Raw genomic sequence first — 27,839 nt, forward strand, 5'->3', positions numbered from 1 at the left:
CCGATCTTGGATCTTGACTTCTTGAGCCAATAGAGGGCGCAATTCTCATCCGATAAATTTTTGCATGAAGTTGTTTGTTGTGACTTCCAATAACTGTGTCAAGTAGGGTTCAAATCGGTTCATAACCTGATATAGCTACCATACAAACCGATCTTGGATCTTGACTTCTTGAGCCTCTGGAAGGCGCAATTCTTATCCGATTTGGCTAAAATTGTGTATGAAGTAATTTGCTATGACTTCCCACAACTGTGCAAATCGATCGATAACCTGATATAGCTGCCATATATACCGATCTTGGATCTTGACTTCTTGAGCCGCTAGAGGGAGCAGTTCTCATCCCATTTGGCTGAAATTTTTCATGAAGTTGTTTACCAAGTATGACTCAAATCGGTCCATAACTTGATATAGCTACCATATAAACCAATCTTGGATCTTTAATTCTTGAGCCACTAGAGGGCGCAATTATTATCCGATTTGGCTGAAATTGTGCATGAAGTGATTTGTTATGGCTTCCAGCAACTGTGCTATGTATGGTTCAAATTGGTCGATAACCTGATGTAGCTGCCATATATACTGATCGGGGATCTTCACTTCATGAAGCAATAGAGGGCGCAGTTTTCATCCGATTTGGCTGAAGCTTAGCATGAAGTTGTTTGTTATGACTTTTAACAAATGTGCCAAGTTTGGTTCAAATCGGTCCATAACCTAATATAGCTGCCATATACACCGATCTGGGATCTTGACTTCTTAAGACTCTAAAGGCCGCAATTCTTATCCGATATGGCTGCAATTCAGCATGAAGTGATTTTTTATGACTTCCAACAAGTTTGTTATGTATGGTTCAAATGATTTCTTAAGCCTCTTAAGGCCGCAATCCAATTCATTCAATTCAAATCAACGGCTTCTCCCATGACCTTCTACATTCATGTCCAATGTGGTCTTAATCGATCTATAGCCTTATACAGCTCCCGATCTCCCGATTATACTTCTTGAGCCCCTACAAGTCGCAATTCTTATCCGAATGGACTGAAATATTATCCAATGACTACTACTATGGTCTTCAACATTCAATTGACTTATGATCCAAATTGGACTATCACTTGATTTATATCCAATAGCATAACAATTCCAATATCCAATAGCATAACATCCATTATTCCTTGTTTGCCTTAAAAGAGATACCGCGCAAAGAACTCGATAAATGCGATCCATGGTGGAGGGTATATAAGATTCGGCCCGGCCGAACTTAGCACGCTCTTACTTGTGATTGCTAATATTTTCGCTTTTTATATCCACCATCGAAGGATGGGGGTTTATTCCATTTGCAATAAATCTAAATATCCATTTCCGACCATATATAGTATATATATTCTTGATCGTCATAAAAATCTAAAACAATTTAGACATGTCTGTCCAACCATCCTTCCGTCTGCAGTTGAAATCACACTTCAGTTTTCAAATAAGAAGATATTGAAACTTTGCACAGATTCTTTTTTTTTGCCCATAGGCAAGTTAAGCTTAATGATGGGTTATATCAGACTATATCTTGATATAGTACCCATTTTGACCGATTGTAGTTCTTAGAACCACAAAAAGTGCATTTATAACCCAACCTCGCTGAAATCTAGCGCAACGAGTTGTCTTAGCCCCTCGCTTTCGTACCGAGTATGGTCTAAATCGGGCTATATGGGAACGTAGCTGCCATATGTACCGATCTCCCTATAAAGTTCTTGACAAATTTCGTTGAAATTTGATGCAGTGATCTGAGCTAGGTGCTTCGACATACGTGGCCTATATGGCCCAGATCGGTCTATATTTGGATATAGCTGTGGTATATAAATATCTCCCGTTTAAAGTCTTGGGCCCAGAAAAGGCGCATTTTTGATCAGATTTCGTTCAAATTTGGAATAATAAATTTTGTAAGGTCCTCGACATCCGTACAGAATATGGTTTACATCGGGCTGTATTTGGATATAGACACCATATTTACCAGTCTTCCTATTTAAGATCTTCAGCCCATAAAAGAAGCATTTGCTAAAAGATTTGGCTGAAATTTGTCACAATGAGCTTTGTTAAGCTCTTCGATATCCATACTCTGTATTGTTAAGATCGGGCTGTATTTGGATATGCAAATTTGACCATGAACATTTAATTAAGAAACAGAGGCAAACTTCCCACATATCAATGAGTGCTGTCCAATACAAGTCTAAGCTTAATGATAAAGGTCCTCCATTTTATAGCCCAGTCCGAACGGCGTGCCGCAGAGCGACACTTCTTGGGAGAGAAGTTTTTACATGGCATAGTACCTCACAAATGCCGCCAACATTACGAGGGGAAAACCACATGTGAAAAATATTTTTTCTGATGTTCTCCTTAGGATTCGAACCCAGTCGTTCAACGTAAAGTACAATAATGTACGAGTGTAATATGTTCCACTTTGGTTGCCTAGTGTTCTTATTGTATTGTGCTTTTGTAAGGTCATTGTTCTTACTAAGCAAACTCTGCAAAAGTGCTGCGAGAAGTTCTACTGACAAATTTTTAAATCGAAACTATAAACAGAAAAAAAGTTACTGTGCCACAGTCATATCGAATTTCAAACATCGCTACGCCTAAAACTTGCTGAAATATTTAAATTGGAGTGAATTTCTTATGTTCATTCATATAAAGAGTTTCTTATATCAATTTCCAAAAAAAGTAAAACAAAAATATCTCAATTCATTCTGAGAAATGTTGGAAGAGATATCGGAAATGTTTGAAATTTCATACAAAAAATCAGACATAGGTTCTGCTTTTAATAATACCCTCCACCATAGGATGGGGGGTATACTAATTTCGTCATTCTGTTTGTAACTACTCGAAATATACGTCTGAGACCCCATAAGGTATATATATTCTTGATCGTCGTGACATTTTATGTCGATCTAGCCATGTCCGTCCGTCTGTCGAAAGCACGCTAACTTCCGAAGGAGTAAAGCTAGCCGCTTGAAATTTTGCACAAATACTTCTTATTAGTGTAGTGTAGTCGGTTGGTATTGTAAATGGGCCATATCGGTCCATGTTTTGATATATCTGCCATATAAACCGATCTTGGGTCTTGACTTCTTTAGCCTCTAGAGGGCGCAATTCTTATCCGATTGTAATGAAATTTTGCACAACGTGTTTTGTTATGATATCCTACAACTGTGCCAAATCGGTCTATAACCTGATATAGCTGCCATATAAACCGATCTTGGGTCTTGAGTTCTTGAGCTTCTAGAGGGCGCAATTCTTATCCGATTGGAATGAAATTTTGTTTTTTTATTTATATTATGACTTTCAACCAAATAGGGTTCAAATCGGTTCATAACCTGATATAGCTGTCATATAAACAGATCTGGGGATTTGACTTCTTGAGCTTCTAGAGGGCGCAATTCCTATCCGATTTGGCAGAAATTTAACAAGACGTTTTTTTTTGTTACTTTCAACAACTATGTCGAATAAGGTTCAAATCGGTTCATAACCTGATATATTGTAGCTGCCATATACATCGATCTAGGATCTTGACTTCTTGAGCCTCTAGAGGTCGCAATTATTATCCGATTTGCCTGAAATTTTGTACGACGGATTTTCTCAAGACCATCAACATACGTGTTTATTATGGTCTGAATCAGTCTCTTGAGCCTCATGAGGCTCCCATACAAATCGATTTCTCTATTTTACTTCTTGAGCCCCCAAAGGGCGCAATTCTAATTCGAATTGGCTGACTTTTTACACAGGTCTTTGTGGTCCGGACCGGCCCATATCTTGATATCGCTCTAATAGCAGAGCAAATCTTTTCTCTTATCCTTTTTTGCCTAAGAAGAGATGCCGGAAAAACAAATCGACAAATGCGATCCATGGTGGAGGGTATATAAGATTCGGCCCGGCCGAATTTAGCACGCTTTTACTTGCTTTCAATTAATGTAGTTTATCAAAACCTGCGATGTATTTGACAGTCATAAATTGTTAATCTTAAGCATAAACTATGTAAAATTGTTGGAGAATTTACCCGTGATTTAATTATAAGAATTTTATATATTTTTGTTGTGCGGGAGTAAATAAAATTATAAAGTATTGTCTCTGGATGAATAAGGTGTAAAAGTGGTCGCGTATGCAGATGTCATGGCTGTTGCGGTTAAGGGAAAGTTTCCCAGCACTCTTAGAAACATACTTCATAAAGCCGTACGTTGGACAACGAAGTTGGCCAAGAAGTGGTCAAGTGTAAGGCTATCTTAGATGAAAGTTGTTCTTTTCAGCAGGAGATACAAGTTATCCACCTATATCCTTGGGAGGAGGGAATGCTCCATTTACTCAAACTGGTTGTTTTGTTGGACAGGAAATTGTGCTGAGTATGGTTGAAATCGGTCCATAACCTGATATAGCTGTCATATAAACCTACCTGGGGTCTTGACTTCTTGAGCCACTAGAGGACGCAATTATTATCCGACTTGGCTGAAATTTTGTTATGACTTTCAAACAACTGTGATACGAATAGTTAAAATCGGTCCATAACCTGATATAGCTACCATATAAACCGATCTGGGGTCTTGACTTCTTGAGCCTCTAGAGTGCGCAATTCTCTTCCGATTTGGCTGTAGTATTGCACGGCGTGTTTTGTTATGACATCCAACAACTATTTTAAGAATAGTTCAAATCGGTCCATAACCTGATATAGCTACCATATAAACCGATCTGGTATCTTGACTTCTTGAGCCACAAGAGAACGCAATTATTATCCGATTTGGCTGAAATTTTGTTATGACTTTCAAACAACTGTGATACGAATAGTTAAAATCGGTCCATAACCTGATATAGCTACCATATAAACCGATCTGGGGTCTTGACTTCTTGAGCCTCTAGAGTGCGCAATTCTCTTCCGATTTGGCTGTAGTATTGCATGAGGTGTTTTGTTATGATTTCCAACAATTGTTTTAAGAATAGTTTAAATCGGTTCATAACCTGACATAGCTACCATATAAACCGATCTGGGGTCTTGACTTCTTGAGCCACTAGAGTGCGCAATTATAATCCGATTTAGCTGAAATTTAGCATGAGGTGTTTTGTTATAACTTTCAACAACTGTGCTAAGAATAGTTCAAATCGGTCCATAACCTGATATAGCTATCATATAAACCAATATGGGATCTTGACTTCATGAGCCTCTAAAGCGAGCAAGTATTATCCGATTTGGCTGAAATTTTGTTCAACGGCTTCTCTGACCTTTAACATACGTGTCGAATATGGCATGAATCGGTTTATAGCCTAACATAGCTCCCCTATAAACCGGTCCCTCTATTTTACTTCTTCAGCCCCAATAGTGCGCAATTCTTACTAGATTTGGTTTGATTTCTATTATGGTCTCCGACATTCAGTTCAATTATGGTGCGAAATGAACCTTAACTTGATATTGTTACAATAACATAGCAATTCTTTTCTTTTATCGTTTGTTTGCCTAAAAAGAGATACCGTGGCAAGAGCTCGACAAATTCGATCCATGGTGGAGGGTATAAAAGATTCGACCCGGCCGAACTTAGCACGCTCTTACTTGTTCTTACTGCTGTATAGACTTTTGTCTTCTCTCCCTTTCTCTCTTTTCGCCCTATACCTTTCCTTCGTCTGGCGCGATGCTACTGACTACAGAATTGCTATATACACCTCACTTTGGATTCAGTAGCATCTCGGTTCCTTGGTCATAACATATGTTCCCTGGGAAAGACTTTTGGTATCCAAATACGAATTTGGCGTCATTATCCATGTAGTAGGCAATGTTTTGGTAAAACCCTATACCGGATTCAAAATTCGCCTACACCCTGTTCTTATTTCGATAAACTTGATGACACTGTTTAAAAGTGTTTTTCAACCTAAACAAAAAACTAATTCAGCAAACTTCAACCATACAAACAAATCGAAGGTTGAAGGTAGCAAAATAAGCATCCACACTAGGGTATAAATAAATGTTAAAAACCTAAAATTGACTTAGTTCATCAATTTTTATTTGGACATTTGACCGACGTTACTATGCTGGATTTTAAGATTTCCCTGACTTTTATATTCATTGGATTAACGGTGGCAGAGCCGCAATGGCATAACAGTTCCGATGGCAAACATTATTTGATAGAAGGGGAAGCCAAAGTGAGTGGAAATAAAGAAAATATTAAAGAAAACCCAGAATCCTTCTTAAATGTGAGAAATATTTTAGTATAATTGGTTTAGGGCAAAACATGAGTGCTCTCGCAGAGATTTGCAATTGGTGGAAATTCATACTGAAACCGAAAATCAAGCTTTGGTGCAGCTTTTGAGATCGATCTTTGGTAGTTAGAAGAAAAAAACATATAAAACTAAGGTTCGTAGATAAAGAGTTTCATTTTCCCAGGTACCTCCACCAGCCTTTGGCTGGGGGCCAACGATCTCTTCAGTCCCGATATGGATACCAAGCGTCCTTTCTATTGGTCTTCGTCAGGCAAACCCATGACCTTCAGCTATTGGCTTCAAGGTGAACCCAACAATGAACGCAATCAAGAACACTGTGTCCATACATTTGCCTTTGAACCTGATTTCAAATGGAATGATGTCTCCTGCTCCAATCAGTATGGCTTCATATGCGAAGAGAAAAATGCCCATGTCGAGTATCGTTCGTCTTTAAATGAAAAACGTGACGCTGTTCTAAAGGCCATGAAAAAATTCGCCGACTCATTGCAACAAGAGGATGAAAAACTTCTTGACGTTGTACACCATACTCGAAGTCTAATTACAAAGAACAACCAAGATGTTGAGGCATTCTTGAAAATGTTAAACAGCAGCAACAACAAATCAGACGCCTCCCATGATTCGGATGCCAGCGATAATGACAAAGAGTCCCAAACCGGCCAAGAGAATAACAAGAATAACCGTGAGGAAGAAAGTCAATTTAGCCCCGAAACAAATCAAATGATTTCCGAGCTCAATGACGAATTAGAGCGTTCCACCGAAGAAGTCTATAAGAAATTATTGCAACAATTTGATGAAGTTCAGAGGGCAATTGAAGAGGGCCTTAAAAATGATTCAGAGTAATTAAATAGAAAATCTTAAAATAAGACATTTGACATGGCAAAACCGATTTAATAAATTACAAATAATTTTACTTCTATTATATTTGAGACAGGGGCATGTTACTTGCCATGACATTTTGAAGTATAATTTTTAAGGCGAATGGTTTTTGGAGTTTTTTGTGTAAGACAACAGTTCGAAGAAATCCTTAACGTCAACAGATACGAATTTATATCATGGACGAATCGTGGTTTATACCCTACATAGTGAAAATTTGCAAAAATCAATTAAAAGCAAGTAAATACGTGTTAAGTTCGGCCGGGCCGAATCTTAAATACCCTCCACCATGTATCGGATTTGTCGAGTTCTTTTCCCGGCATCTCTTCTTAGGCAAAAAAGGATATAAGAAAAAATTTGCTCTGCTATTAGAGCGATATCAAGATATGGGCCGGTTTGGACCACAATTAAATTATATGTTGAAGACCTGTGTAAAATATCAGCCAATTCGAATAAGAATTGCGCTCTTTGGGGGCTCAAGAAGTAAAATAGAGAGATCGATTTATATGAAAGCTGTATCGGGCTATAGACCGATTCAGACCATATTAAACACGTATGTTGATGGTCATGAGATGATCCGTCTTACCAAATTTCAGGCAAATCGGATAATAATTGCGACCTCTAGAGGCTCAAGAAGTCAAGATCCCAGATCGGTTTATATGCCAGCTATATCAGGTTATGAACCATTTGAACCTTATTTGACACAGTTGTTGAAAGTAAGAATAAAAAACGTCATGCAAAATTTCATTCCAATCGGATAAGAATTGCGCACTCTAGAGGCTCAAGAAGTCAAGACCCAAGATCGGTTTATATGGCAGCTATATGAGGTTATGGACCGATTTGCGCACTCTAGAGGCTCAAGAAGTCAAGACCCAAGATCGGTTTATATGGCAGCCGACCTACACTAATAGGAAGTAATTGTCCAAAATTTCAAGCGGCTAGCTTTACTCCTTCGGAAGTTAGCGTGCTTTCGACAGACAGACGGACGGACGGACAGACGGACGGACGGACGGACATGACTAGATCGACATAAAATGTCGCGACGATCAAGAATATATATACTTTATGGGTCTCAGACGAATATATCGAGTAGTTACAAACAGAATGACGAAAGTGGAACTCCTACTAACTGCTAGTGCGGGACGCATACACACAGAAGGTTTTCTATAATCTCTTCTTCCTCGATGTTCCTACAGCTTCTGCAAAAGTCGTTGCTGGCAACCTTCAATCTGTCAGCATATTTTCCGATTAGACAATGACCTGTCATGAGGGACACAATGACTAAGACATCTTTTCTAGTCAATGACAGCAAAGCAGTAGACCTCTTCAAGTCTAGATGAGGCCACATAGTTTTGGAATGCTCATAGCCCCCTCTTTGTGACCATCTATCATTCGTTGCTCTTCGGGCCTGATCCTAAAAACTTAGCTTACATGTCGCTAAAGGCATACCCACAGATTCCAGTGTCCCTGGAGTGTGTTAGGTAGTTCCTAGTCTTGCAGGCTCGTCTGCTTTAGAATTCCCTGGAATATATCTGTGTCCCGGCACCCAGAACAGTGGAATTTTGAACTGTTCAGCCATCTCGTTGAGAGATCTGCGACAGTCGGGGGCGGTTTTTCTGTTCAGAAACACGTTCTCCAGGGATTAAATGGCTGTCTGAGAAGATATTTATGCCAGTCGTCATAATGACATTATATCTAAGCCATTCCACCACTTCCTTAATTGCAAGGATCTTTGCTTGATACATAATGTAGTGGTCGGGTACCCTCTTCGATATGAGCAGTTCTAGATCTTTACAATACAACCCAAACCCCACCTGGTCGTTTAATTTGAAACCATCCGTATAGAAGTCTATGTAACATCTATAACCAGGGATATCGTAGTTCCAATCGGTTCTATCAGGAAAAGTGGTACAGTACTTTCTACCAAAAAGCGGCTCAGGTAGGGTGTAATCCACACTGCCTGGAACATCGGATATTGTATCAAGAATTACACAGTGTCCGCCGCCACATGACCAATGAGAAACCTCTCTTAGTCTTACGGCACTGGTCGCTGCAATTTGTCTAGCTGCAATGTCCAGAGGCATAAGATGTAGCATTAAATTCGGTGCATCAGATGGTGTCGTCCTCAGTGCGGCTGTGATGCACAAACAAGCCATCCTTTGGATCCGGTAAAATATTGAGCAGTAGGTAGACTTTTGGAGCGCTGTCCACCAGACCACAACACCATATAGCATAATAGGTCTGACAACTGCAGTATATACACAATGCATGACACGCGGTCTAAATCCCCAATTTTTGCCAATGGCTCTCTCGCAGGTATATAGGGCAAGATTGGTCTTTCTTGACCTTTCCAAAATATTGGATTTGAATAAGAAAGTGATTCTGAGTCGGTCACGATGTTACAAACAAATGCACTAAGTTATAATACCCTCTACCACAGTAATGGTGTAGGGTATAAAAATCAACATCAAAACTAAAAATTCTACCAAAGTAATAAACTTCAAACCGAAGGCCTTGGTATAGTCGCATGCTTTTGAAGCGACAAAGAAAAAAAATCCATTAGTTGATGTAGATACGAGGGCTGCTATATAAATCTGTGGCTTAATAATGATAATGCAAACTTTTATCATCAACAAGTAAAAGCGTGCTATGTTCGTCCGGCCCGAATCTTAAGTACCCATCACCATGGCATCCGCTAAAAATTGGCATCCCTTATTAACTGAGTTTATATTTGAATTATTTTGGTCTCAAGAATTCATATCGAGTTATGGGTAAGTTGGGGGCCTTTATCATCATATTTCCCGATTCGGATAAAACTTGGCACTGATGTTGTAAGTCATAAGGTAGGGGTTTGGGCCATATTTCAGCCAAATCAGGTAAACATTTAGTCTTTTACGAGCTGAAGAAGTCAAATTCGGGGATCGGTTTATATGGGGGCTACATCTGTTTATAGACTGATTCGGGTCATTCCTGGCATGGATGTTGGAAGCCGTAACTTAAATCTTTTTCCAAATTTAAGCCAAATCGGATAATAATTGAGACTTCTAAGGGCTTAAGAAGTCAATTTCGGGGAACCGTTTATATGGGGCCTATATTCAGGTCATACTTGGCATGGATGTTGGAAGCAGTTACTCAAGCCCTTTTTCCAAATTTCAGCCAAATCGGATGAAAATTGAGGTTTCTAAGGGCTCAAGAAGTTAAAACCGGGGATCGGTTTATATGGGAGCTATATCAGTTTATTGTGGAAAGTGGCACAAGACACGCCACAGGGGGGAATTTTATCTCCACTCCTATGGGCGACCACCATAAATGACCTATTACGGATGCTGACTGAGGAGGGATTTGAACCCGTCTGCTACGCTGACGATGTTATAAGACGATTTCGATATCTGACAATGTCAAATACTTTGGTGTGCTCTTGGACAGGAAACTGAATTGGAAGTTTCACATTTAGGAGCGTACTGAGAAGGTTCAAAGATGTTGGACACTTTATAAACGGGCCGTAGGCTTGAAATTGGGCCTGAATTCGAGGATAGTCCACAGGCCCTACAGGAGCGTGATTAGACCATTACTTACTCAGTGCGTCGAGTGCGAGGCACTGCTGCCATCGGCACAGTCTTGGATTGACGGAACCCTAGTATTGCCATCTGGAAGATCATGTTACACGGATGGATCGAAGCTGGAGGACAGAGTGGGCCTAGGGGTCTACAATGAGAGCCCAGGGACTGAGCTTTATTTGAAACTGCCCGACCATAATACGATCTTGCAGGCGGAGATCCGCGCGATCACGGAATGCTTGAAGTGGTATGGTGCGACGACGTCGAGTGTGAACATCCCATTCGGTGGGACGGCGAAAATCCTATGGGGATCCAGATCGTGAAAAGACGACGCTATTACTGAAAGGAAGTATGAAGGAGGTCAGTATAGCTATGGGTATGTTAACGGAACACATTGGACTACGAGCTCACTTATCTAAAATCGGTGCTTAGCGCGTTTTTACTTGTTATATGCTAGAGAGCTCGTTGGGCGATTCTTACAAAAGTCTAAGACGTTCTAGCCATGTCTGTCCATAAAAATGAAGATATTAAGCTTAAATTACACACACATAATCGACAAGTTAAGTTCGCAGATGGGCTATATCGGACAATATCTAGATTTAGCCTTCATATTAGCTGACATTTGGCACTGTGATTTGTCTTAGGACCCCCGACATCAGTTTTCAATATAGTTTAGATTGGATAATAACTTGATATAGTCCCAGTAAAGACCGAAATCCCCATTAAAGGTCAAAGGCCCATAGAAGCCACATGTATTACCCGGTTTCGCGGGTAATAAATGCGATAAGTTGTCTTAGGACCCTCAATATCCTTTTCGAATATATACCAATCTGCCGATTTAGGGTCTAAGGCCCATAGGGACTCAAGGGGCAAAAAAAAAAGTCAGTTGATGTAGGTAAGCAGTAAGCGAGGATAACACAAAATAGGTGGTATCAATAGACGGAACTCTTCGTGAACCCGGGCAAACAGATAAAGTTGGCGGCTATAACTTCACCGATCTATACAATTGATGACGTCACACGCAAAAAATAATTCACCAGCCACAAAGACAAGCAGTGTTTGTACATTAACCTAATGCTTTTCCATTTTCCACGGTAAAATGCGGTGCTAGATCGTCGGCTCAGAGATCACGAATGCAAACTTTCTATTAATTGGTAAGCTTCATGAGTACAGGCGGTGTTAAAATCGAATGGTCGATTAATTACAATTAAGGGAAGGTGGTCTGAATCTAATGAGATTACGAGTTGCCAGAAAATGTCAATCTTTTTTGTATAAATTTAAACCGATCTGCTGCAAACATTCATACTCGTATGCCAACCACGTTAAGATATTTCATATTAACGACTCCATCACTTACTTTATTACAAATTTCCGCAAATTAAATGAAAATTCTGTGTAAAAAACTCAACAGTTAAATTCCAATATTTAAACTTACAAAAATGTTATAAACATATCACATACTTTTAGGCGCTATTAATTCAGCAAGACCTTAAGGTTTCCTTAGCTTAAACGAATAGTCCAATGAAATGGGATTTTTGAAAGAGCTTCACCAAAAAAAAAAAAAAAAAACAAGACTTTTTAATTAATTTAATTTCCATACCATCCTTCTACAAAGTTTTGCCCCAGACGCCAGTTAAAATGGAATTGCCCATTCAAACATTGGGAATTTTTAATTCATGGTACAATTCTCATTTTTGAAGAAGTCATAAAGAAAATTCACTAATGAAGATTTCTTAATATGTCTTTATTTTCATTGAAGATTTAATTTTTTCTACTACATCCTTCATGTCTTGCAGCTTCAAATACTAAAAATGTCATCATATACAGTTTTAACCCTTTCCATTTCCTTGCTGACAGACATGCTGATCTCTGTTGTGGCACCAGTCAAATCAGCAAATACATTGCGTATGGCTTTGGTACGATCGTCCACCACTGAGTTGGCCTCACGCTGATGTTGAGCCAAAGCATGATTGATGTCAAATTCCAGTTTGGTATGAATGTTGTGCAGTTGTTCCTTTAGTTCAGTTTCTATATTTTGAATTTCCTTTAGACTGTTCTCAAGTTTCTCCATCATTAACTTTTGCTGACGATGATATTCCTCGTAGAGCTTTATGCTTGTCTCAGTGGCTGTCTTACGTTTATCTGCCATCATCTTAGTGAGGTCGGCTTTCAAATGATGTTCCTCACAAACAAAACCGAAACGTGGGGTATCACAATGATGATCGTTCCACTGATAATCTGGTTTGCTCTTCCACATATGGACACAATGTTCATCCTGTTGATCGTTGTCAGGATTATTCGAAGACCAATGGGAGAAAGTCATAGGTTGACCAGACGATGACCAATAGAAGGGTCTTTTGAAATCCTTATCACGATTATATTCGTCATTGGCGCCTATCCATAGATTGTGGGAATCACCTGAGGAAAGGGAGGAGAGAACGAATGAGAAACAGAAAAACCATTCAATTACATTGAGACTATATGGGAGGGAGGGATTTGAACCCGTCTGCTACGTAGACGATGTTATAATACTTCTAAGGGGTAAGGATCCGAACGAGCTATGCAGAAGGGCCGAAAGGGTCTTGCATATGTCATATGACTGGGCTAGACACAGAGAAGACTGAAATATGCCTGCTCACGAGGAAGACGAAGGTGGGCCAATTTAACGCACCACGTTTCCTCAATAAGACGATTTCGATATCTGACGAAGTCAAATACTTAGCTGTGCTCTTGGACAGTAAACTGTATTGGAAGTGTCACATTCAGGAGCGTTCTGAGAAGGCTCACAGATGTTGGGCACTATGTAGACGGGCCGTAGGCTCGAAATGAGGCCTGAATCCTAGGATAGTCCACTGGTTCTACAGCAGCGTGATTAGACGCCTCAGTAGTTTGGTGGACTGCTATGGAGAAAAAGTGCAGCATAAAGACCATACAACAGGTTCAGAGAACATGTTGTCTTGGCATAGGCGGAGCGATGAGGACCACGCCCACTAGAGCACTGGAGACTATTCTAGATATCCGACCCATTGACATACAAATTAAGTGTGAGGCAGCCACTGCGGCTATTAGACTTAAGGCGATGGGAGAATGGGAGCAGCTCATACCATCGCTGGATAATCGAGGCGACAATAGGAAACCTGGAAGGAAGGGAAGAGGTTTCCGATCGGATACCTGAGATGATCCTTGAAGTCGAGTGCGAGGCACTGCTACCATCGGCACAGTCTTGGATTGACGGAAGCCTAGTATTGCCATCTGGAAGATCATGTTACACGGATGGATAAACGCTAGAGGACAGAGTGGGCCTGGGGGTTTACATTGAGAACCCAGGGACTGAGATCTGTTTTAGACTGCCTGACCATAATACGGTCCTGCAGGCGGAGATCCGGGCGATCACGAAATGCGTGAAGTGGTGTGGTGCTAACGCGAGGACGTCGAGTGTGAACATCTTTACCGAAGGTAAAATTGCCACAAGGGCAATAACAACCAGGACAGTAAGGTCACGAACAGTCAGTATAGGTCAGTATACAACTCAGGACTACCAGCTCATTTATGTAAAATTGGTGCGGCAAGTGATAGCATGTGTAGGGCATGCGGGGAAGATGGTGAGACGTTGGAGCATTTCCATTGTCATTGCCCGTCTTTCTCGTCCAACAGATATCGGCAAGTGCTGCCGCCTCAGTGTACGTGTTCGTCTTTTTTCGTCACGGGAGAGGCACATCCCGGAGTTCCTTCTCCGCAAGCTTCTGGTACGTGCCGGGATTGAAAAGAACTCCGGTCCTGGTTCTGTTCGGTTTGCCAGAACCGCCTTTATCATCGGTCGGTGTCGGTGAGGTGTAACCGGTGCATGGAGTGGGTACATTTCCGATCTTGCTCTGGCCTGACTTCACTACGGGAGTATAGTCATACTGGCTATGTCGCAAGGTGCTGTGCGAACATAGGCAGCAGTGGGTCACAGGCGTCGTCGTCGTCGTTGTCGCCTACTGCGTCCTCGTCGTTGGACTATGTGACCCCCCCACGACCTCTCCCGTACGGCAATTTACGCAACGGCAGCCTCCCAGCCCAAATATTGCCAGGCCAGTGCCGGGAAGTGTATCGTTCTTGTAGTTAAACTGCAACGGACTTCGTGGCAAGATCGATGAGATTGTGGATTTCATGAGTCGGAAAGATATATTGGTCGCAGCGATGCAGAAGACAACGCACAAGGAATGGAGATGGGAGTGGAGGAGTGGCCTTCGTAATACACCATTCCATTAAATATAGACCTATCTCGCCTGCACATGGCGCTAGTAATCCCTTCATTGAGTGTATGGGAATAGCATTCAGGTCCGGTACTGCGGAGATAGAGCTATACAACGTGTACATACCGCCGGTTCGTAGCTGTGTCCCGATTAATGGCCAGGCTTGCAATCCCGACATAAGTGGGTTGCTATCTGGCCATAATCGTCTGGTTCTAGGGGACTTTAATGCGCATCACACGTCATGGCATTCTGGCCTAGGTAACGATCAGCGTAGCATAGCTTTGGCAGAGCATATTGAAAGCTCCACGTTGTGCATGGTGAATGAGGATGCCCACACTAGGATTACAAGGAGGTGCAGCAGCTCGCCAGACATCTCCATCCTGGCAAGCTGTCATCTCTTTGGGGTCAGACCACTTCCCCATAATCCTCACCATCGACCGACGACCCGACTTCATAACCTTTGAGCACCGGACGTTTATCAATCATAAGAAGGCCGATTGGACTGGCTTCAGAGAGTATACCAATCGCCGCTTCAGTGCATTGCCACCCTCTCTAATGTGCTTGTGGCCGAGAGGAAATTTCGAGACATCATTAACGCAGCAGCCGCAAGCTTTTTACCAGCCGGTCGAATACCCCAAGTGCGGCCCAATTTCCCGGCGCAAGCAGTGGTTCTTGCAGATGAGCGTGATGTGGAGATACAATATCAGACATGAACCAACTTAGAGGAGTGGTATTGAAAACAATTAAGGATTTTGTAAGGAGCACATTCCTAACTTAAAATTTTCTTTTTAGAGCTTACTTTATATTTACATTGTGAAATGATGAAAATGTTTGAAAAACGTTCAAATAATTCTTTGGACTAGAGAAAGTACTAAATCGGTCACGGGGGTACTACGGTACTCCTTGCGTCAAAAAAAAAGTTCTGAAAAAAGTACTATAGTACAGACATTTCCATACCTGATTGGTATACAATTCGAAAGGTGACTAAATTTCTGGTGTCTCCCGGCTTTGTAGCTCAGTTTTGTTGTACTCATTCAACATGATATGAGATTTGAGATATGTGATACTAATCGACCACAGAGAATGCATCCCCGTTTACCTGCGCGCCAATGTTTCATTCATGAAACTGTCTCAAATCTTTGCCTATGTCAACATTATTCCCGATTTTTGGACATTTGAAAGGATAGCAACGTCCCATGTTTGCAATTGCATTGAATGCAAACATTGAGGTGGAGGTGATCTGTTGTTTGCTTCTTCTTTTCTATTCCTGTTTTTTTTTTTTTTTTTTTTTTTTGAGATTTGCATCTTATTTTGAGAAGAAGTTTCATATTTACCAAATAACGGCTTCAATACTTCTATGAGAGCTTGATTTTTCTCCTTTGAATCGATTTCGACCAATTGCAATTTACGGCGAGCACATTCATGGAATGCCTTAAACCAATTGTACTGTAATTTGTCAATTGAAATTAATTTCATTTAAAATTCTTTGGGTCAATTTTTTAATTTCATTGAAAACCTTACATTTTGATCTCCCTCAATTAAATACTGACGACCATCGGTGCTATTCTGCCATTGGGGTACTGCGGCAACTATTAAGCCACAGCAAAGAATGCTCAAGCTAAGAATTTGTAATCTCGATAGAATCATGATGTCTCGTCCGCACGATGTTAAAATTAAAACTGATCAATTGTTATTTAAATCATTTGGGTTTTTATATATAGTGGCGGCCTCTATACAGCATACTCAAAAGGTTTTTCCCCTATCACCCAACCAAGCAACCAAAGTCAACAGGTTTTAATATCAGCTTTAAGATTCTTTTCTCTGATAGCTCTAATCAATAAAATTCTGGGAAAGCAATAAGAATAATTCAAGAGGGCAAACAATTGTATGAATATGCGCTGAGCATATAGCCGTAGCGAAGTGTTTTTTTTTTTTTTTTTGAAAAATATAAATAAAAGAAAATTAATTTCATGGGGGAATAACAAGTGATTGTAATGAACCATGCATTCAAAAGTAGCCATCAATCAAATGATGTTTTATTATTTAAAATTTTATATTCGCAAAGATTTGGAAGCTGGAACCGAGGACCACACCCATTGACGTCTGATCCTCGATTCCCATGGGACACGGTACTATTTTTTTTAATAGAAGAGATTTTTCGTTTGTTTCTCTTTCGAGACAAGCTCAATGATCGAATCGAAAAGGAAAGCCAGAGATCACAACACATACCAACCACTATGGAACGCATTTCGTCATTTGGTTAGAATAACTCTTTGGCCATATTAGGTGTGGAGGCTTCAAGGGCCATACATTGGTATATACCGTGAAAACGTGTCTACGATGTAAGCATGACACTAACATAAGTCACCCTAACAGGCAATAACAAGTAAAAAGGCATTATGTTAGGCCGGGCCGAACTTTGGATACCCACCACTTCGGGTATATTAAAACCAGAACCATATTTTGGCCGGATGTCGGGAGGTCTTAACCTACTCACTGTTTCAAATTTCAGCGAAATCGGGTAATAAATAAAGCTTTTATTGGCTTCAGACCCCTTATCGGCAGATAGATCTATATGGCAGCTATATCTAAATATAGTCCGATCTGAACCATATTTAGGTCGGGTGTCAGGAGGTAAGGTGTCAGTGAGTTACTTCACTGTTTCAAATTTTTGCGAATTCGGTTAAAAAATAAAGCTTTAATGGGCTTCAGACCCTTTGTCGGCAGATCGGTCTATATGACAGCTATATCTAAATATAGTCCGATCTGTAACATATTTGGGTTGGATGTTGGGAGGCTTACAACTGCGCACTATTCCAAATTTCAGCGAATTCGGATAAAAAATAAAGCCTTTATGGTCTTCAGTCTCTTTATCGAGAGATCGGTCTACATGATAGCTATATCTCAATAAAGTCGGATCTGTAACATATTTGGGTCGGATGTTGAGAGGCTTACAACTGCGCACTATTCCAAATTTCAGCGAATTCGGATAAAAAATAAAGCTTTAATGGCCTTCAGATCCATTGTCGGGAGATCGGTCTATATGACAGCTATATCTGAATATAGTCCGATTTGTAACATATTTGGGTCGGATGTTGGGAGGCTTAAAACTGCGCTCTATTCCAAATTTCAGCGAATTCGGATAAAAAATGAAGCTATAATTGTCTTCAGACCCTTTATTGGGAGATCGGTCTATATGGCAGCTAAATCTAATTTAGCTGCCATATAATCCGATCTGAACCATATTTAGGTCAGATGGGGATAACCCACTGTTTTAAATCGGATAATATATGAAGCACACGAGGCAGCAGCGAGAGCCGTAGCCGCTGTCTAGCGTTTAAAGCCATCAATACAACTTCCAAGAGGCACGCAAACGACATGTGTATGCCATAGAAGCTAAGTAGTCGTAAAGAAAGAAGTCTTTCACTACAAAGTGAGCTCGTAGTCCTATGTGACCCGTTATGATGCCGAGAGTTTGACTGACCTCCTTCTTACTTCCATTCAGTAATTGCCTTGTCTTCTCACGATATCCCCATAGGATTTTCGCCACCCAACCAACGGTTTCGCTGTTCCACAGGGTTGTATGCGCATTCGTCGCCCACGCCCTTAACTCGGAATGCGTCGACCCGAAAGGCATCGGATGAACAAAGTTTATTGGCAGCAGTTCTCTGGTCTTGTCACTGTCAAACCGTCTGCATTCTCATTCCCAGTTACTCCGCTATGGCTTGGCACTCAAACGGTGCGGATCGTGCCATCCTCAGAGAAGGCGTTAATCTCCTTCTTACATTTCAAGACTGTTCGTGATCTAACCGTCCTGGTTGTTATTGCCCTTATGGGCTGTTTAGTGCCCGTAAAGATGTTCTCACACGACATCCTCGCGTTAACATCACATCACCTCACGCATTCCTTGATTGCCCGGATCTCCGTCTGCAGGGCCGTACTAAGGTTAGGCAGTCTAAAACAGATCTCAGTCTGTGGGTTCTCAATGTAGACCCCCAGGCCCACTCTGTCCTCTAGCTTTGATCTATCCGTGTAACATGATCTTTTAGATGGCAATACTAGGGTTCCGTCAATCCAAGAATTTGCCGCTGGCAGCAACGCCTCGCTCTCGACCGCAAGTGTCGTCTCAGGTATCCGATGGGAAACCTCTTCCATTCCTTCCAGGTTTCCTATCGTCGCCTCGATTAGACCGCAAAGGTGTGACCTGCTCCTATCCTCTATCCATTCTCCCATTGCCTTCAGTCTCATAGCCCCAATGGCTGCCTCACACTTAATCTGTATGTCTATGGGTCGGCTATCTAGTAGAAAGACTATCCTCGGATTCAGGCCCCATTTCGAGTCTACGGCCCGTCTACATAGTGCCCAACATCAGTGAGCCTTCACGGTACGCTCCGGAATGTAACAATTTCAATTTAGTTTTCTGTCCAGACCACACCTAAGCATTTGACCTTGTCAGATATCGAAATCGTTTTATTGAGGAAACGTGGGGAGTTAAACTGGTCCACCTTCGTCTTCCTCGTGAACAAGCATATTTCAGTTTGCTCTGTGTTAACATTGAGACCTCTGGAACTAGCCAAGTTGGGCGGTATTGAGTCACCTGATAGGCGGAATTCGACTTTAAGCGAACGTGATTTTTTACAGTGCTATAGGATGAAGCATCATCCTACAAAGATTAAAGTTCATCAACACATTTTTTTTGTCGAATTAATTTTTTTTTAACACTGCAAACAACACAAATGAAGGCCGTACATCAAAACGTTCAGATTCCGATTATGCTAGAAAATTCAAAAATTTCAGATCGTACTTGGCAACACTTGGCGTTGCCTAGTCTAGAGACTTATATAGCAGCCCTTGACAATTTTTCAAAAATACAATATGAGACATAGTATATGTCCCTTCCGTCCTCGAAAAGCTAATCCATAAAATGCTTGTTGCATTATTCATACATACCTACCATACGAAGAAGAGCAACTACACAATGACCAACATATAACTAAAGAGGCTACCCATTTAGTAAATGACTTATTTATTAAGAGATTTAAATATCACACTCTTCATAGTTAGATTTCGTTAAATAATTATAGCAATTGAAGATTAAAGAGCTTGAAGTTACTTATTCTCTTTGTAAATAAAGTGTGGATTTAAGAGAATGTCCCAGAGAATTGCTTAAAACAATTGGTCTAAGCAAAAACAGTTAAACATTTATTCACCACAACATACATACTACAACGGAAGATGCTATCCACTATGATGGGCGGAAGAGGGGGATGGATGTCAATAGATAACAAAACAAAGTAAATTTGGAGACATTTTACCCATTTCAATTAAATATTCGTTTTTAACATTCTCAATTTTTTACTTAAGAGGCATTTTTTAGTAACCTTTATTTACTTTAACCAATATGTATGTGCACTTTTTGTATTGTGTTTTTTCTTTTTTTTTTGTGTTTGTTTTGCAAAAAAAAAACATTTCGTTCTCTCTCCCTTAATTTGCTGTTATTTACTACCTACTATTACCTTACTCAATGTTTGTCCACATTTGAGGCTTCTTAATGAGTCTACTCTTCTCTGTCGTTGATGCTCAATGGTTAATACTCACCTCTCAGCCCAAATATACGGGTGACAAGAGTTTCGTTAAACTGTGGGGCTTGTTTGTTGTTAGCTGCCGCTGCTACCAAGTCAACAGCAACATCAACGTTGCCGTCATCATCATGATTTTATGTATATTCATCCTCTGTACTCCATGCACAAAACAACACGAATGGTAATCATCTGCGAATGCACAAAACTCACTTGTCCAAAACAACAGCAACCCACAAAACGAGACGAAAAGAACAGACAGTGTTTGTGTGTATGTAGCCTTCTGTGCTGCAGTAATCAGCGTCGCTGTTGCCGTTGACGTCGTTGTCGACAACAGCCACAGAGCTTGTGAGCCCAACATGAAATCCAATTTGAAAACTTCAGTTACAGTTGGAGCGTATAGCCAATCGGTTCGTTTTCTCTGAAGTAACGCTTGCGTGAGTTTTTCGTTCGCGTGTCATTCCGCCGTGTCGAAGAAATCGTGTAAAATACCAGAAATTCAATTGGAAAAGTTTTTGAGTGTACGTGTGTTTGTTGTTTAGTATACGAGTGTTGTATGATTATTGTTGCATTATATATTTTTCGTCTTTGTTGGTTTTTTTATTTTTGAAAACGAAAAAGAACCACCTTTTATGTTGTGTTATGCCGTTCGCGTGTGTGTGTTGTACATCAAAACTAACTAGTGTTAAGCCAAGCCAGGGGCAATACAAGCCAAAGCAAAAACAACAACAACAATAATAATAACACCAACGAAAACTACTAAGGCTAGCAAACGACCACCGACCGAACAGCACCACAAAATAACGATGGCAAAGGCTACATACGGCAAATCAACGGGCGCGTTATGTGAGTGCGTTTTGTTTTTGTTTGGGGTTTTCGTTTAAAGAGCCACAAAAAGACCAAGGAAGAAAAAACAGATAAAGAAAAGGAAACGTATACAAGAAATGTTACATCGCTTGAAAAAATATAACATTAGACCGGGTTTACAAACGTGTTTTGCAGTTTTTGTTTTCTTAAAAGCAAAGTAAAGAATAAGTTAAAGAAAATTGTTCAAAGGAAAAATGTCGTTCTTATAAGAAATTGAGAAAGAGAGAGCCTAACAAATAGAAATCAAAAGTGTTTTGTTGCCCTTACCTCAGCCATATGCTCGACTTGTCTGTCATCTCGTGGCCACCGAAAGTGCACGCAATTCGTCTCGTCGGGATTGCCATTCGTTTTGCTTAATGTCCGCCTCGCCTCGTACTCTACTCTACTACTACGGTTCACTTCTATAGTTAGTAGGTGCGTCTTACATGCTACTCCAAATCGTTATTCGGCACCAACGACCAACTCCGGTTTATATCGGCTACTTGTGTTGTTTTTTTTTTTTGCTCTCATCATTCTTTAGCTCGTACAGCAGAAAAGTGTGTATGTTGTCTCGAGCAAACCATCCCAACCCAATGAAAAAAAAAGTTGATGAAAATTAAGCTCTGACATCTGTTGTGGTGTTGTATGAAGAAAATAAGTGTTATTATTCTGATGAAGAGTGTTTTATGATTTGCACTTCAATAAGAAAAAGGAGAAGAAAACCAGCAGATAAAATAGCATCAGGAAAAAAAGTGTAAGTGGCTTTTAATATTAAACAAAGATTAAGGTAAATACCTATTTAAATGAACAAAGTGCTAAAAACTATAACATAAAATGATTACAAAAGTGCAGTGTAGTAAATATTTCATCTCATTCCACACCTAAATAACTTGGTGTTATGTTCCCCCACCCTCCCCCACCTTAACAGAAAAAAAACCTTCAACATACTTTTTTTTCTTTGAAGGGAAACCTTGTTTTTTGGGTATTTTGAGGTTTGCTGCTTTAATTTTTTTTTTCATCCATGGTTGTTGCTTTTTTCGGCTTCACTTCTTCTCCATCTCCCTCTCTTGTTGATTTAACTTTCCATTTTCGTCGTTGTTGTGTGTCTTTTTTTTGGTTTGTCATCATAATTTTTGGTAAAGTTTAACGTTGTTGTTGTTGCTACTGTCATGCCCCGTTTTAATTGCTCCCTCTCAAGCAACAACAATAACAATTATGACTAGAGCTGACGATCTCTATTCCCCATAACGTTGTTGTTGTAAACAAATTAACATTGGACGATATGTTATCATTATCGTCATCATCATCATCATTGCCATCATCTTTGTTTTGGTGGTGTGTGCCTTGCTTTTGATAGTGTCGATCTCAAAGTGATGCGGTGTAATTTGTTATTGTTTTGCTTGCTCCCTGAAAAGAAGTAGAGAGAGAGATAGAGAGAAGGAGTATTTAAAGAATATTGATATGTGAAATGTTAAAGATTTTTGGGGGGTGGGGGTGGGGACAAAGTTGCCAATAAGGCTGGTAATTTACCGGCGGTTTTGTTTTTGCTTTTAGCAATGAACTTGTTTTAGTAAAAGTTAAGTCTTTTTAAATCCAACACCTTGTAATTTGGGGGTATATTAATATAGTCATTCCGTTTGTAACACCTCGAAATATTGATTTGGAATCACATATAGCAATAATGGGCATACTAACACAGTTGAAAAAAAAAAAATAAATTGTGTTTGGATATGTGTTCTTGAAATTAAGTGCATTTGTGTTAATTTGTAGAAGAATCTATGTTGGTGGATTCTAAAGCTTCGGCCCGTCTGAATTAAGAATGTTTCTACTTGGTTTTATAACATTCAAGGCAAGCATTTTTTTGGTGCAAGTAACGTAACGGTATAAGTGCATAATTTTTGCGCGAATTTCATTTATGGCAATTTTTTCAGGTCGATCTAGCCATAATCGTCCCTCTTTCGCTACCACGGCAGTGGTCGAATGAATGTCCTATCGCATGAAAGTTTTTTTCAGATACTTCTTATTGATCTAGGTCCTAAGGGATTGCAAATTGACAATATCGGTTTAGATTTGGATATAGTTCCCATTGTTAGTTTTTAGATGTGTTGACCAACATTTTCCATTTCTTTTATTAATTTTGTGAAATTTTAAATTATTTAAAAACTGGTGCTTTTTCACCAGTACTATTTTCCAATGTTCGGCATGACATGTTCCTAAAGTCGGCATATAGCATTTTGGTAGAGAAAATATTAATTATTAGAGAAAATTACTGATGGACCTATTTTAAAACACAATACTACCCAGTTATCCAAATTTCAGGGAAATCGGTTAAAAAATAAGGCATTTATGAGTTTAAGATTTAATCTTTATAGAAGTTTTATCCAAAAATTGTGCAATATGGATCATATTCGACGCGAATATAGAGGGTATCACCCCCCTCTCTCTCTAGAAGGAGTTTATTCAACATTTTGCGAAACCGGCTAAAAAATTCAATTTTTATATGCTCAAAACCTTAAATTGTGAGATCGATCTATGTGGCAGCTTTATCTAACTTTGATACTATATAAACCATTCTCGAAAAATTAGAGATCTAATATAACACATTTTTGAAAATTCTGATCATATTGTGTAACAAATATTCCTTTTGTGGACGGAAGACGGTAAACTGTGATCATTTATAAAGGGGCTGTATAAAGATGCAGTTCGAATATTGGTTAAAAAAAATAATCTGTACCAAGTTTCAGCTTTTAATTTTAAGAGGCTCCAGCGTGATTATAGCACCATTTTTTGGAATTTCCTCGCTAGGATTCAAACACGGAGAGATTGAGATTCATAGGAGGACAAGTAACTGCTGTGTCACGGAGGCCTTCAACATAGTACATATTAATGTTTCGTAGGCAGGGTAATTTCGAAGATAGGCTACATCGGACAATTTATTAGTAAATCTTTCTTTCTTATAAACCGATCTGCATCTGCGATTTCTGAAGGGCGCAGCACCCAGAACCATTTCCCATCGGCAATCAAATGCCGACTACTGGAAGATCTAAAATTTTCTAGTCCCTAAGGCAAAATCAAATAGAAAAAAATACTTTTCAAATAATTTTTATAATGGGAATGAATGTTCTTTTGAAAATATTAAAATTTTTCTACCCTTTCTTAACTTATAAAGTCAATACTGGCACTAATTTGTTTTCTTAAGAACAGACACTTTCGAACTGGTTGATGGACACTGTCTGACAAAAAACGAATTTCTGCCATAATCTTGAATATCAGCTCAAATATTTTTGTTCACAATGAGGGCCGAGAATATTATTGAGGTTTACTGACCATTTTTTTAATATACAGTTTTACATATCATCCCCTCACCGTCAAAAAGGTGTAAGTGAGACATTATTGGATTTTCAGTTTTTAATAGAAATCGATAAATGACAACTGTTTCCACCTTCTGTTAAAAATTTGTGTCGATAATCCAAGCCGTTATTATTTTAAAACAAAAACAATTTTAATGTAAGCGCCGTTTTTATTTTGGTACATAAATTCTGTAACAGCGAAGGACATTTACATTATTTTCACCAGACACAAGTACCTCAAACAAATTAAGCAATTTTTAAAAAAAAAATATGTAAGTTATCATAATGAAACGTTTTATATTTGGAAGTAAAGTAGAAATCAGTTGTAGGGCTAAGTATCTGAGGGGCGCCCCATCCTTGAGCAAACTATCATTGGCCGACCGGGGCAATATTGGACTCAAATTTAAAGTCTTTGGAAGTACTGTGGTCACCAATAAACCAGGGCTGCGGACTCGAGTTTTTGAGGCCGGAGTCGAAATCGGATTCGGACTATTGAGTCGGCCCTGCAATAAACCCATATTGGTCATCCGGGATAAGATGCGATGTAAATAAAAAACGTTTGGAAGTAAAGTACGAAGGTCATATCCAAATTTGGGAATACCAAAAGAAACTCCCCATGACGGAATTATAGGTCGATTGGAAAATGTAGGAATTAAATTAAACGACTTTGGGAGAATATTACGGATTTGATATATGTGGGTGGAAGGCGACGGAGTAGCCCAGTTTCAGCCACTTCAGTCAGCTTCAAATCTCCGATTATAATTAAGTAAAAACAGGTGAAGATCGGCCAGTCTTAAATTCGATAAGAAAAAGCTATATTTATAAGGCAAGAATTTTATTCGAGAATTTATTCTTTATACATTTATACATCTAAATCATATTACATCCCGATCTAGACTATATCAGGCAAGGGTTTTGAGGTGTCAAAAACAACTCACAATTTCAAAATTCGTTGACATCGGGTATAAAAAACTATTTGGACCCATTCTTTCTACTTTTAATTGCAGATCGGTTTAAACGGCACCTTATGGATCGATATGGAACTTATTCAGAAAGTGTGTTTTGGATTTGGAAACAAATCGCTCTTTTAAATTTCAACGAAATCGGATAAAAAATGCGCCCATTATGGGTCCAAGACCATATATTAAGAGATCGGTCTATATGGCAGCTATATTCAAATATTGTCTGATCTGAACCATATGCGTTTCACGAGGCTTAATACAATTCTCTATTCCAAAATTCAGGGGAATCGGATAATAAATGCGGCTTTTATGAGCTTCAGACCCTAAATCGGAAGATCGGTCCATAAGATAGCTATATCCAAATATAGTAGCAAATAGACGAAAGTTGGAATAAATGTGTAGGTATCTAAAATCGGACTTAAATTGAGACTTCCAGCTCACTTTCAAACAATGGTATTAATTGCAATTACCTCTAAATTACTTAAAACGAGGTCATTGAAGTGCCAAAAACACCGTTTTCTTAAATATGCTATTATTTATTAAATAAAAGCGTTCTCCTGTAAAGTTTAAATTATGGCACTTACATCTTTTTGGTGGTTAGGGGACGATATGTTTAGTTATTTGAGTTTAAAAAACAAAAGCGCCGACTTCTGGTACATGCCGAACTTACACCAGTATTTTTTCATGACTTCCAACAACCGTGTCAAGTACGAACCATGTCATTCGATTATGATATAGCTTTCACATGAACCCATCTTCCCCTTTGATATCTTGAGCAGTGTTCCCACTCAAGAAAATTAACTCCTACCAAATTGTAAGAAAAATCCTACCAAATCCGACCAAAACCTATCAAATGTTCTACAAGCCAAAAATGCGGTATGTTTTTATACCCACCACCGAAGAGTTGGTTATTTTGCTTTTCCATCTTTCATATATCAAGTTATACATTTTCAAACCTACTAAGTATGCATACAAGATGGATCTTATATTCATAGACGATCTCGACATGTCCATCCCTTTATTTGTTGAAATCGTTCTACAGCCTAGATGGCCTTTATTTTGATATAGCTCTCTTTACCCCTGATCTCCCGATAAGAAATCTTGAGTTCATAAAAGTCTAAGGAATATATTTTTCCCCTATTTGAATGAACAACTGAAGGTGGATTTAAAAGGTGATCTCATTTGTATAACAATCGAAAATCATACTGAACCGATATTGTCCTCAACACAACCCACGGTCGCACGTGTGTGTGTAGGTGTGCCCGTAATATGAGAGAAAGAGAACGTGCAAAAAATTGAGTGGTTTGCTATGAATGTAAACAAAGAACAGTCATCTTAAAAACGTTAAACTGGCTGGCTGTTTTCAGCTGTTTACGTGAGACCACCTTTTTAGAATCCTCCTTGGGAACAATTGTGCGCTATAACCCAGAAATGCGCTTTACTACCCATTTTCCCCGCTACAGTGAATCCCATGGACCCCTCAGCATCTGGAACAGATTTGACCATACTTGTATGCAGCTGCCATATAGCCCCTTTTTTCGGACTGAAGGCATTTAATGTACAAAAACCACATTTCTTACCCAAAGTTTAGAAAATTTTGAATAGATCCCTTAACACTCGTACCAGTTACAGTCAATATCACGCGTTTTTTCTGAAATTTTAAATAGTTGCAGTATTTTACACCTCGACATCCATGGTTCACTCTTAACGAAGACACAGAAACGACACGAGTTGAAATAATTTTGAGTTATCCCCGGCATTTTCTCAGTAATTAATTTATGTTTGAAAACCCTACCAAATATTGGGGTCAGCCTACCAACACCAAGAGAATAACAAACTACCAATCTTGGTAGGAACCTATCAAAAACGGCAACGCTGATCTTGAGATCTGTTAAGGTTTCCAACATCCGGGGAGAGTATGGTTCAAACCGACCCAAGCCGACTCCAAAAATCTTTAAGTTTTGGTTGATATGGTGGAAATCTTGTACATAAAGTAAACATACGTCCTTCATTTAAGTGAATTTGCGAAAATTTTTAGAACAATCTATGTTGGTGAGTTCCCAAGCTTGGGCCCGTCCGAATTGAGCATGCTGTTATTTGTTTTAATAACATTATTGGCAAGTTTTTTTTTTTAGGTGCCGGTAACCAACTTAGTGGTATAAGTGAATAATTTGTATGCGAATTTCATTCATGGCAAGTTTTTTTA

General features: G+C 39.4%; 4 protein-coding genes across 8 annotated transcripts in view; 3 read left to right on the plus strand and 1 right to left on the minus strand.

Annotated features, from left to right (window-relative positions):
- Positions 1–27,839, plus strand: part of LOC106083243 (gustatory receptor for bitter taste 66a) — a 219,330-nt gene that overhangs the window by 116,274 nt on the left and 75,217 nt on the right. The gene's annotated exons all lie outside the window — the stretch shown is intronic.
- Positions 5,971–7,138, plus strand: LOC106083248 (lectin subunit alpha-like). Its single transcript, XM_013246160.2, has 3 exons — positions 5,971–6,150; positions 6,218–6,329; positions 6,392–7,138. The coding sequence occupies exons 1-3, from the start codon at positions 6,037–6,039 to the stop codon at positions 7,066–7,068; spliced, it is 903 nt and encodes a 300-aa protein (XP_013101614.2). The 5' UTR covers positions 5,971–6,036; the 3' UTR covers positions 7,069–7,138.
- On the minus strand, positions 12,408–16,594 carry LOC106083250 (lectin subunit alpha). The gene is made up of 3 exons (XM_013246163.2): positions 16,418–16,594; positions 16,231–16,342; positions 12,408–13,076 (listed from the first exon to the last, which is right to left on the minus strand). Exons 1-3 carry the CDS (start codon positions 16,541–16,543, stop codon positions 12,457–12,459), a joined length of 858 nt encoding a protein of 285 aa, XP_013101617.2. The 5' UTR covers positions 16,544–16,594; the 3' UTR covers positions 12,408–12,456.
- The window catches only part of LOC106090602 (furin-like protease 2), a 902,413-nt gene continuing 895,404 nt past the window's right edge, over positions 20,831–27,839 (plus strand). For 4 of the 5 annotated variants that reach the window (XM_059366325.1, XM_059366324.1, XM_059366326.1 and 1 more), the window contains exon 1: positions 20,832–20,996. The gene's annotated coding sequence lies outside the window, so the exon portion shown is untranslated. Of the gene's footprint in view, positions 20,997–27,839 lie in introns of all 5 variants that reach the window. The other variant, XM_059366328.1, reaches the window with a different exon arrangement.

This window comes from Stomoxys calcitrans, chromosome 4, assembly GCF_963082655.1.
Source record: "Stomoxys calcitrans chromosome 4, idStoCalc2.1, whole genome shotgun sequence".
Lineage (NCBI taxonomy): Eukaryota > Metazoa > Arthropoda > Insecta > Diptera > Muscidae > Stomoxys > Stomoxys calcitrans.

Bases quoted from the DNA above. Each gene is read 5' to 3' on its own strand.
- LOC106083248 (XM_013246160.2), top strand. From the start codon at position 6,037: ATGCTGGATTTTAAGATTTCCCTGACTTTTATATTCATTGGATTAACG. The intron at 6,151-6,217 runs GTGAGTGGAAAT...GAAATATTTTAG, and splicing joins TGATAGAAGGGGAAGCCAAA to TATAATTGGTTTAGGGCAAA. The intron at 6,330-6,391 runs GTAGTTAGAAGA...TCATTTTCCCAG, and splicing joins GCTTTTGAGATCGATCTTTG to GTACCTCCACCAGCCTTTGG.
- LOC106083250 (XM_013246163.2), bottom strand. From the start codon at position 16,543: ATGATTCTATCGAGATTACAAATTCTTAGCTTGAGCATTCTTTGCTGT. The intron at 16,343-16,417 runs GTAAGGTTTTCA...GACAAATTACAG, and splicing joins TAATTGAGGGAGATCAAAAT to TACAATTGGTTTAAGGCATT. The intron at 13,077-16,230 runs GTAAATATGAAA...CCCTTTCCTCAG, and splicing joins AGTATTGAAGCCGTTATTTG to GTGATTCCCACAATCTATGG.